Here is a 12,467-nt window from a genome sequence, read left to right on the forward strand (position 1 = left end):
TCCAAGTCCAAGTCCAGGTTTAAGTCCAGGTCCAAGTCCAAGTCCAAGTCCAGGTCCAGGTTTAAGTCCAAGTCCAAGTCCAAGTCCAAGTCCAGGTTTAAGTCCAGGTCCAGGTTTAAGTCCAGGTCCAGGTTTAAGTCCAAGGTCCGGTCCAGGCCCAGGTCCTGGTCCAGGCCCAGGTCCAGGTCCAGGTCCAGGTTTAAGTCCAGGTCCAGGTCCAGGTCCAAGTCCAAGTCCAAGTCCAGGTTTAAGTCCAGGTCCAAGTCCAAGTCCAAGTCCAGGTCCAGGTTTAAGTCCAAGTCCAAGTCCAAGTCCAAGTCCAGGTTTAAGTCCAGGTCCAGGTCCAGGTTTAAGTCCAAGGTCCAGGTCCAGGCCCAGGTCCTGGTCCAGGCCCAGGTCCAGGTCCAGGTTTAAGTCCAGGTCCAGGTCCAGGTCCAAGTCCAAGTCCAAGTCCAAGTCCAAGTCCAGGTTTAAGTCCAAGTCTAAGTCCAAGTCCAAGTCCAAGTCCAGGTCCAGGTTTAAGTCCAAGTCCAAGTCCAAGTCCAGGTTTAAGTCCAGGTCCAGGTCCAGGTCCAAGTCCAAGTCCAAGTCCAGGTCCAGGTTTAAGTCCAAGTCCAAGTCCAAGTCCAGGTTTAAGTCCAGGTCCAGGTCCAGGTTTAAGTCCAAGGTCCAGGTCCAGGCCCAGGTCCTGGTCCAGGCCCAGGTCCAGGTCCAGGTCCAGGTTTAAGTCCAGGTCCAGGTCCAAGTCCAAGTCCAAGTCCAAGTCCAAGTCCAGGTTTAAGTCCAGGTCCAGGTCCAGGTTTAAGTCCAAGGTCCAGGTCCAGGCCCAGGTCCTGGTCCAGGCCCAGGTCCAGGTCCAGGTTTAAGTCCAGGTCCAGGTCCAGGTCCAAGTCCAAGTCCAAGTCCAGGTTTAAGTCCAAGTCTAAGTCCAAGTCCAAGTCCAGGTCCAGGTTTAAGTCCAAGTCCAAGTCCAAGTCCAGGTTTAAGTCCAGGTCCAGGTCCAGGTCCAAGTCCAAGTCCAAGTCCAGGTCCAGGTCCAGGTTTAAGTCCAAGTCCAAGTCCAAGTCCAGGTTTAAGTCCAGGTCCAGGTCCAGGTTTAAGTCCAAGGTCCAGGTCCAGGCCCAGGTCCTGGTCCAGGCCCAGGTCCAGGTCCAGGTCCAGGTTTAAGTCCAGGTCCAGGTCCAGGTCCAAGTCCAAGTCCAAGTCCAAGTCCAGGTTTAAGTCCAAGTCCAAGTCCAAGTCCAGGTCCAGGTTTAAGTCCAGGTCCAGGTCCAGGTCCAGGTCCCGGCCCGTGGATTCTGCTTCTCTCTTGTATTGAATAAGTCTGTGCAGGTCTGGCTTTATGACCACATCAACCCTCTGAGGGCTGAACAGCAGGGACCAGAATTACATTCATATTATAATTATTTTATTCTAGAGCGGCTCCAAACATTAAAACGGCGCTCACCGTCTGACAGATCAGAAGGGAAACTTTGTTCATGACAATAATAAATTCCAGCTGAGCTGCAGTGCCGCCGTGAGGCCGCTGGGTGGCGCCACCAGGCTGCTTTCACAGGAAGTTTCCTTCTTTAAAGGTTCGGACACCCCTCAGGGAGACTGAAGGCCGGCCTCTGATGGACAGATATTATTACATCGTGTTTTCTGAAACTCCCTCTGAGCGTCATTTGGTGCATTCTGGGAAAAGCTGTGGAATTAAATGACTAAAGCTGAAAATGTTTATGAAACCTGGAGGTGATGTCCTGACTGCAGAGGACTGAAGGACGACCCGCTGACCAGCGGCTCCGTCTGCCTTCATTAACCTTACAGTTAGAGAAAGCTCCTGCTAACAGGGGGTTTCCTTATTATTATTCTTGTTATTATTCTATCATTCTAATTATTATTATTATTCTTGCTGTTATTATTATTTTTGTTATTATTATTCTTGTTATTATTATTCTTGTTATTTTTCTAATTATTCTAATTATTATTTATTATTGTTATTTTTCTAATCATTCTAATTATTATTATTCTTGCTGTTATTATTCTTGTTTATTATTCTTGTTATTATTATTCTTGTTATTATTATTCTTGTTATTTTTCTAATCATTCTAATTATTATTATTATTCTTGCTGTTATTATATTCTTGTTATTATTATTCTTGTTATTTTTCTAATCATTCTAATTATTATTATTATTCTTGCTGTTATTATTATTCTTTTATTTTCTAATTATTCTAATTATTATTATTATTCTTGCTGTTGTTATTATTATTCTTGTTATTATATTATCTTGTTATTATTATTCTTGTTGTTACTATTATTCTTGTTATTATTATTCTTGTTATTCTTCTTCTTATTATTATTATTATTATATTGTTATTATTATTCTTGTTGTTATTCTTCTTCTTCTTCTTCTTCTTCTTCTTCTTATTGTTATTATTATTATTATTGTTATTATTATTCTTGTTGTTATTATTATTCTTGTTGTTATATTCTTATTATTATTGTTATTATTATTCTTGTTGTTGTTGTTGTGTTGTTGTTCTTCTTCTTCTTCTTCTTCTTCTTCTTTATTGTTATTATTATTCTTGTTGTTATTATTATTCTTGTTGTTATTATTATTCTTGTTGTTATTATTATTCTTGTTGTTATTATTCTTATATTATTATGTTATTATTATCTTGTTATTATTATTCTAATTATATTATTATTATTGTTGTTATTTTCTGGGCCATAAGAGAGAGTTTTATTAATTGCATGCACTTATTGCAGGTGAACAGGTGAGTAAATAAAAAATAAATAAATATAAAAGAAGACTTTGTTTACTCTGTTCTGTGATGATGTCACACAGATGGGGGTGGGGGGGGGGCGGTACCAGTCACTCCCAGCTCCTGTCAATCACGGCCTGACGTCATGTACCCAGAGCGTTTCCGGTGCAGGAAGGGGGGGGGCCGTGTTCCTCAGGGAGAAGCACTCAGGTGAGTCAGGTCAGCACAGAGCAGCAGGGACTGACTTCCGGGACAGGGAGAGTTTCCTTCAAAATAAAAGCACGGAGAGGCTGCCTCTGTCAACAGACTGAAGTGTTATTATGATATGAATTACTTTCTTCTTCTCTGTTTTCTGTCACCTTTTAACTTCCTGTTTTTATTTTCTCTGGACATGTAAATAACTAAACACGATCTTTATTTTATTGTATTTTTGTGTTCTCTCACAACTTCTGTGTACATTTAGTAAATGTCATACGTTGGTATTATTATTATCTTGTATGTCTGTTGTCACTTATTAAATCACCAGAGCAAACGTCCTTCCTGTGAGTGTAAAAACCAAATAAATCTGTTTGTGTTTCTGATGAACGCGTTTATTAAAACAGTCAGAAAGTTGTTTTTAGATGATGGTGCATAGATAAGATGCCTGCCTTTGGTGTGGGAGACCTGGGTTCAGTTCCCACTGTGAGACGTCCACCATTGTGTCCCTGAGCAGGACACTAGTTGCTCCAGAGGCGTGAGACCTCTGACATGTACAGCAACTGTAAGTCGCTTTGGATAAAAGCGTCGGCTAAATTAATAAATGTAAATGTATTAGTGAATCACACTTTCCTGAAAAAGCCTTGTTCTGTTCGACGTGTATATATATACACATGTATACATATACTATATATACGTATGAGTATATATACACATGTATACATACTATATATATACGTATGAGTATATATTACACATGTATACATATACTATATATATACGTATGAGTATATATATACACATGTATACATATACTATATATACGTATGAGTATATATAACACATGTATACATATACTATATATATACGTATAGTATATATACACATGTATACATATACATTATATTACGTATGAGTTATATACACATGTATACATATACTATATTATACGTATGAGTATATATCACTGTATACATATCTATATATATACGTATGAGTATATATACACATGTATACATATCTATATATACGTATGAGTATATATATACACGTATACATATACTATATATACGTATGAGTATATATATACACATGTATCATATACTATATATATACGTATGTATATATACACATGTATACATATACTATATATATACTGTATATATATACACATGTATACATATACTATATATACGTATGTGTATATATACACATGTATACATATACATATATACGTATGTGTATATATTTATCACATGTACATACTATATATATACGTATGTGTATATATACCATGTATACATTATATATATACGTATGAGTATATATACACATGTATACATATACTATATATACGTATGTGTATATATACACATGTATACATATACTATATATATACGTATGAGTATATATATACACATGTATATATACTATATATACGTATGTGTATATATACATGTATACATATACATATACGTATGTGTATATTTACACATGTATACATATACTATATATACGTATGTGTATATATACACATGTATACATATACATATATATACGTATGAGTATATATATACACATGTATACATATACTATATATACGTATGTGTATATAATACACATGTATACATATACTATATATATACGTATGTGTATATATATACACATGTATACATATACTATATATATCGTATGAGTATATAACATGTATACATATACTATATATACGTATGTGTATATATATACACATGTACATATACTATATATACGTATGTGTATATTATAGTATATGTATACATATACTATATATACGTATGAGTATATATACACATGTATACATATCTATATATATACGTATGTGTATATATACACATGTATACATATACTATATATACGTATGTGTATATATACACTGTATACATATACTATATATATACGTATGAGTATATATATACACATGTATACATATACTATATACGTATGTGTATATATATACACATGTATACATATACTATATATATCATATGAGTATATATATACACATATACTATACTATATATACGTATGTGTATATATATATACATGTATACATATACTATATATACGTATGTGTATATATATATACACATGTATACATACTATATATATACGTATGTGTTATATAGTATATGTATACATATACTATTATATACGTATGAGTATATATACACATGTATACATATACTATATATACGTATGTGTATATATATACACGTATACATATACTATATATATACGTATGAGTATATATATACACATGTATACATATACTATATATACGTATGTGTATATATATATATACACATGTATACATATATATATATACGTATGTGTATATATATACACATGTATACATATACTATATATATACGTATGAGTATATATATACACATGTATACATATACTATATATACGTATGTGTATATATACACATGTATACATATACATATATATGTATGTGTATATATACACATGTATACATATACTATATATACGTATGTGTATATATATACACATGTATACATATACATATATATACGTATGTGTATATATTTATACATACTGCATGTTTGCAGTACTGGTTGTAGTATTTGCAGTACTGCTTGCAGTATTACAGAGCAGTAGTATTTGCAGTACAGCTTGCAGTATTACAGAGCAGTAGTATTTGCAGTACTGCTTGCAGTATTACAGAGCAGTAGTATTTGCAGTACAGCTTGCAGTATTTCCAGTACAGCTTGCAGTATTTGCAGTACTGCTTGCAGTATTACAGAGCAGCAGTATTTGCAGTACAGCTTGCAGTATTTGCAGTACTGCTTGCAGTATTTGCAGTACAGCTTGCAGTATTACAGAGCAGTAGTATTTGCAGTACAGCTTGCAGTATTTGCAGTACTGCTTGCAGTATTACAGAGCAGCAGTATTTGCAGTACTGCTTGCAGTATTTGCAGTACTGCTTGCAGTATTACAGAGCAGCAGTATTTGCAGTACTGCTTGCTCCACATGCGGGTCAGTGGTTGAGGTGTTTTATTGTGAAACTCTGGCGGACCGGATGTGTGCGCTCCGTCCTCAGCTTGTTCCGGACGGGCTGATCTGGATTCAGCCATATTCCCGGAGAGACGCCGCACCGGCAGCCGGACTCAAACTACCCCAAAACGCGCTGTGATCCTCCGCCGCGGCCCCTCACGGTGTCACCGGGCCCCGGTACTGACCCTCAACCCGTCCCGGAGCTCCCGGGCTGAGACCGGGCTGAGACCGGGCTGAGACCCGGGCCAAGGACCAGCGGCGGCCACAGAGTCGACGGTCTCCCGACGTCCCGATCCCTGAGAGGAAAGTCCAGATTTACCGGATTAAAGCCGATGCGGAGCGCGGACAGGCGCGGGCCCGCAGGCTGAACGGCCGCTAACGCGACGGAGCGCCGGGAACCGGCGGAGACGCACCGAGACACCGACGCTCCGAGACCCGGACTTCAAAATGTCGGGAATGTTTCCCCGGAGCTAACGAGCTAGCTGCAGCTAGCGGGCTGAGCTCGGCAGCACTCGGCCGGAAACGGAGCCTGGGCGGCGGGTTTCACTCGGACTGTTCGGGGGGGCCGGTGTCGGGCTGTCAGCGGGCTCCGCGGGTCCCGGTCCCGGGTCAGGATGTCGGCTCAGGTCCGTCTGAAGCGGCTGGAGGAGCTGCTGCTGGAGCAGAAGGCGGCGGGCTGCCTGAGCGTGGAGGCGCTGCTGGACCTGCTGCTCTGCTTCTACACCGAGTGCTCCCAGTCCGCCCTGCGCAGGGAGCGGCACGTCTCAGACTTCCTGCACTGGGGTAAGACCCGGACCCGGAGCGGGTCTGTCCTCCGGCACCCGCACAGCACACACACACACACACACAGGGGCTCCAGGGGGTCCTTGAGATGTTCCTGGAAGATTCAGAAATGTTGAGGGGTCCTTGAGAGACCTTCTCATAGATTCCAAGATGCTCCAGGGAGGTTCAAGGTTCCTTGAGAGAGCATGAAAGGGGTTCCAGGTTCAAAGGTTGAGGGATTCTAACGGGTTCCAGGAGTTTAAGGACCCCTTTAATGAAGTATTAGTAACACAGGGTCTTTCCAGGTTATGGAGGGGGACCTGGAAAAAAGTGCCAGGGATTTCCAGCATAGTTTAGGGAAGGTTTTAGAAGTTTTCAAGGGATTTTTCAGGTGGCTTAAAGGGTACCTTGAGGGAGCTCTCGTGTCACTTGAAGGTTTTGGAGCTGGTTGTGGAGTTTCCAGGAACTCTGACAAGGTTCCAGGATGACCCCGAATGGTCTTAATGTGGCCATGTGGGGCAGAGTCACAGGTTCTGCTAGAAGAGGTGTTTTAAGTCCTTTTAAAGGGGGCTCCTGGGAGGTCTGGGGGTCCTTGAGGGAGCTCTTGTGAAATTTCCAGGAACTCTGAAAAGGTTCCAGATGACCCCGGATGGTTTTAATGTGGCTAAGTGGGTTTCAAGGTGGTTCAGGGGTCCTTGAGAGGACCTCCAGGTGAGGTTCTAGGCTCCTTGAGTAGGTTCTAATGAACCTTGAGAGGTAGTCCACCTCACCATTTAGGGATCCTTGAGGGGGTGTTATAGACCGTAGAGCTTCAGCAGGGAGGTCCAGCTGTCCTGTAACAGTTTCAGGACTTTGTCCCACTCTGGTCCTCTTCGTCCTGGTTCAGTCTGTGGAACTGGTCTGGCCCAGGAGCTGCTGGAGGCCCTGATGTTCTGACAAAGTCCATCATGGTGGATGTATTGATGTCTCGCCGTTTCTTGCTGACCTGCATCTGCTCCACTTTTCTATAAGTAACGGCCAAATGTAAATAACGTGGCGTGATGACATGATGTGAATCAGCTGATCGACGATTATGATCATGTGGAGACACTGATCAGACAGATCTAAACATTTGGTCCAACAGAGAGATGAAGCGTCAGCATGTAACGAGACAGGTGTGACACAGGCGTGAGACAGGTTTGTGTGAGGAGAGTGACAGGAGACAGGTGTGAGACAGGCGTGTGTCAGGAGAGTGACAGGAGACAGGTGTGAGACAGGCATGTGTCAGGAGAGTGACAGGAGACAGGTGTGAGACAGGCGTGTGTCAGGAGAGTGACAAGACAGGTGTGAGACAGGCGTGTGTCAGGAGAGTGACAGGAGACAGGTGTGAAACTGGTTTGTGTCAGGAGAGTGACAGAAGACAGGTGTGAGACCGGCGTGTGTCAGGAGAGTGACAGGAGACAGGTGTGACACAGGAGACAGGTGCGAGACAGGCGTGTGTCAGGAGAGTGACAGGAGACAGGTGTGACACAGGCGTGAGACAGGTTTGTGTGAGGAGAGTGACAGGAGACAGGTGTGAGACAGGCGTGTGTCAGGAGAGTGACAGGAGACAGGTGTGACACAGGAGACAGGTGTGAGACCGGCGTGTGTCAGGAGAGTGACAGGAGACAGGTGTGACACAGGAGACAGGTGCGGGACAGGCGTGTGTCAGGAGAGTGACAGGAGACAGGTGTGACACAGGAGACAGGCGTGAGACAGGTTTGTGTGAGGAGAGTGACAGGAGACAGGTGTGAGACAGGCGTGTGTCAGGAGAGTGACAGGAGACAGGTGTGACACAGGAGACAGGTGTGAGACAGGAGAGTGACAGAAGACAGGCGTGTCAGGAAAGGGACAGGAGACAGGCATGTGTCAGGAGTGACAGGAGACAGGTGTGACACAGGACACAGGTGTGAGACAGGCGTGTGTCAGGAGAGTGACAGGAGACAGGCGTGACATAGGACACAGGTGTGAGACAGGAGAGTGACAGAAGACAGGCGTGTCAGGAAAGTGACAAGACAGGCGTGAAACAGGTTTGTGTCAGGAGAGTGACAGGAGACAGATGTGAAACAGGTTTGTGTCAGGAGAGTGACAGGAGACAGGTGTGAGACAGGCGTGTGTCAGGAGAGTGACAGGAGACAGGTGTGAGACAGGCGTGTGTCAGGAGACAGGTGTGAGACAGGCGTGTGTCTGGAGAGTGACAGGAGACAGGCGTGTTTCAGGAGAGTGACAGGAGACAGGTGTGAAACTGGTTTGTGTCAGAAGAGTGACAGAAGACAGGTGTGACATAGGACACAGGTGTGAGACAGGAGAGTGACAGAAGACAGGCGTGTCAGGAAAGTGACAAGACAGGCGTGAAACAGGTTTGTGTCAGGAGAGTGACAGGAGACAGATGTGAAACAGGTTTGTGTCAGGAGAGTGACAGGAGACAGGTGTGAGACAGGCATGTGTCAGGAGAGTGACAGGAGACAGGTGTGAAACTGGTTTGTGTCAGAAGAGTGACAGAAGACAGGTGTGAAACAGGTTTGTGTCAGGAAAGTGACAGGAGACAGATGTGAAACAGGTTTGTGTCAGGAGAGTGACAGGAGACAGGTGTGAGACAGGCGTGTGTCAGGAGAGTGACAGGAGACAGGTGTGAGACAGGCGTGTGTCAGGAGAGTGACAGGAGACAGGTGTGAAACTGATTTGTGTCAGAAGAGTGACAGAAGACAGGTGTGAAACAGGTTTGTGTCAGGAAAGTGACAGGAGACAGGTGTGAGACAGGAGAGTGACAGGAGACAGGCGTGTGTCAGGAGAGTGACAGGAGACAGGCGTGTGTCAGGAAAGTGACAGGAGACTGGTTGTTGCTGAGTGTGTCTCTAGTCGTTGCGCAGTGTGTCTCTAGTCGTTGCGCAGTGTGTCTCTAGTCGTTGCGCAGTGTGTCTCTAGTCGTTGCAGTGTGTCTCTAGTCGTTGCAGTGTGAGTGTGTCTCTAGTCGTTGCAGTGTGTCTCTAGTCGTTGCAGTGTGAGTGTGTCTCTAGTCGTTGCAGTGTGTCTCTAGTCGTTGCAGTGTGAGTGTGTCTCTAGTCGTTGCAGTGGATCCACTGTGGCCTACAAACCTGTCCTGGCATGAGCCGCCTCGCACACCTCCACATTAGAAGTGACAGGAGACAGGCGTGTGCCAGGAGAGTGACAGGAGACAGGCGTGAAACAGGTTTGTGTCAGGAGAGTGACAGAAGACAGGTGTGACATAGGACACAGGTGTGAGACAGGAGAGTGACAGAAGACAGGCGTGTCAGGAAAGTGACAAGACAGGCGTGAAACAGGTTTGTGTCAGGAGAGTGACAGGAGACAGATGTGAAACAGGTTTGTGTCAGGAGAGTGACAGGAGACAGGTGTGAGACAGGCGTGTGTCAGGAGAGTGACAGGAGACAGGTGTGAGACAGGCGTGTGTCAGGAGACAGGTGTGAGACAGGCGTGTGTCAGGAGAGTGACAGGAGACAGGCGTGTGTCAGGAGAGTGACAGGAGACAGGTGTGAAACTGGTTTGTGTCAGAAGAGTGACAGAAGACAGGTGTGACATAGGACACAGGTGTGAGACAGGAGAGTGACAGAAGACAGGCGTGTCAGGAAAGTGACAAGACAGGCGTGAAACAGGTTTGTGTCAGGAGAGTGACAGGAGACAGATGTGAAACAGGTTTGTGTCAGGAGAGTGACAGGAGACAGGTGTGAGACAGGCATGTGTCAGGAGAGTGACAGGAGACAGGTGTGAGACAGGCGTGTGTCAGGAGAGTGACAGAAGACAGGTGTGACATAGGACACAGGTGTGAGACAGGAGAGTGACAGAAGACAGGCGTGTCAGGAAAGTGACAAGACAGGCGTGAAACAGGTTTGTGTCAGGAGAGTGACAGGAGACAGATGTGAAACAGGTTTGTGTCAGGAGAGTGACAGGAGACAGGTGTGAGACAGGCGTGTGTCAGGAGAGTGACAGGAGACAGGTGTGAGACAGGCGTGTGTCAGGAGAGTGACAGGAGACAGGTGTGAAACTGGTTTGTGTCAGAAGAGTGACAGAAGACAGGTGTGAAACAGGTTTGTGTCAGGAAAGTGACAGGAGACAGGTGTGAGACAGGCGTGTGTCAGGAGAGTGACAGGAGACAGGTGTGAAACTGATTTGTGTCAGAAGAGTGACTGAAGACAGGTGTGAAACAGGTTTGTGTCAGGAAAGTGACAGGAGACAGGTGTGAGACAGGAGAGTGACAGGAGACAGGCGTGTGTCAGGAGAGTGACAGGAGACAGGCGTGTGTCAGGAAAGTGACAGGAGACTGGTTGTTGCTGAGTGTGTCTCTAGTCGTTGCGCAGTGTGTCTCTAGTCGTTGCGCAGTGTGTCTCTAGTCGTTGCAGTGTGAGTGTGTCTAGTCGTTGCAGTGTGTCTCTAGTCGTTGCGCAGTGTGTCTCTAGTCGTTGCGCAGTGTGTCTCTAGTCGTTGCGCAGTGTGTCTCTAGTCGTTGCGCAGTGTGTCTCTAGTCGTTGCAGTGTGTCTCTAGTCGTTGCAGTGTGAGTGTGTCTCTAGTCGTTGCAGTGTGTCTCTAGTCGTTGCAGTGTGAGTGTGTCTCTAGTCGTTGCAGTGGATCCACTGTGGCCTACAAACCTGTCCTGGCATGAGCCGCCTCGCACACCTCCACATTAGAAATGATAAATGGCTCTCTGGCTCAGAGCTGAGGTTCTATGAGCTGAGCGGACTAGAAATATCTCTTATATCTTCTGTCTTGTGTAAGGTTTGTCCTAGTTACTGGAGTATTGAACAGCGTTTCCATTCCCTCAGTCGGTCTTAATGTTTTTTCTTTGATAAGTGGGATAATGCCCTTTGAGGTGTCAGAAATGAACGGACTGCACGTCGGATGGTGTGTTGGACACTGTCCCTTACATATTGATTTTCACTTATTTCTAAGTTCCGCTTTCACTCTGTGTGTGTGTGTGACCCAGATAAAAATGAGCTGATAAATAAAAGATAAATGGAGGACAGATAGTCTGCAGGGTCCTGGTGCACCCTGCTCTCACCACTGAATATTAGTATTAGTGTTATCTGTGTGTATATCTGTGATATACACCCTCCCCTCCACCACCAGTGTTACACAGAACAATTAACAATTTTTAGCCTGACGACAGCGAGACTAGTGTGACGACAGCCTGACGACAGCGTGACTAGTGTGACGACAGCCTGACGACAGCGTGACTAGTGTGACGACAGCGTGACTAGTGTGACGACAGCGTGACTAGTGTGACGACAGCGTGACGACAGCGAGACTAGTGTGACGACAGCCTGACGACAGCGAGACTAGTGTGACGACAGCCTGACGACGGTGTGACTAGTGTGATTACAGCGTGACGACAGCGTGACTAGTGTGATTACAGCGTGACGACAGCGAGACTAGTGTGACGACAGCCTGACGACAGTGTGACTAGTGTGACGACAGCCTGACGACAGTGTGACTAGTGTGATGACAGCGTGACGACAGCGTGATGACAGCATGATGACGGTGTGACGACATCCTGAATAGCGCGTGACGAGAGCGTGATGACGGTGTGACGACAGCGTGATGACGGCGTGACGACAGTGTGACTAGTGTGATTACAGCGTGACGACAGTGTGACTAGTGTGATTACAGCGTGACGACAGCGAGACTAGTGTGACGACAGCCTGACGACAGCG

At 44.6% G+C, this 12,467-nt stretch overlaps 1 protein-coding gene across 4 annotated transcripts in view; it reads left to right on the top strand.

Moving 5' to 3' along the window:
* The first annotated feature begins 6,047 nt into the window (after window positions 1–6,047).
* The window catches only part of cdc42bpb (CDC42 binding protein kinase beta (DMPK-like)), a 56,227-nt gene continuing 49,807 nt past the window's right edge, over window positions 6,048–12,467 (top strand). For 2 of the 4 annotated variants that reach the window (XM_038727097.1, XM_038727095.1), the window contains exon 1: window positions 6,048–6,785. In XM_038727097.1, the coding sequence (XP_038583025.1) occupies window positions 6,617–6,785 (169 nt within the window). In that variant the 5' untranslated portion in view covers window positions 6,048–6,616. The remainder of the gene's footprint in view (window positions 6,786–12,467) is intronic. The other 2 variants (XM_038727096.1, XM_038727098.1) reach the window with 1 other exon arrangement.

This window comes from Micropterus salmoides, unplaced genomic scaffold (assembly GCF_014851395.1).
Source record: "Micropterus salmoides isolate LMB-PRFRI ecotype aquatic unplaced genomic scaffold, ASM1485139v1 Ms_hic_scaffold_18, whole genome shotgun sequence".
NCBI lineage: Eukaryota > Metazoa > Chordata > Actinopteri > Centrarchiformes > Centrarchidae > Micropterus > Micropterus salmoides.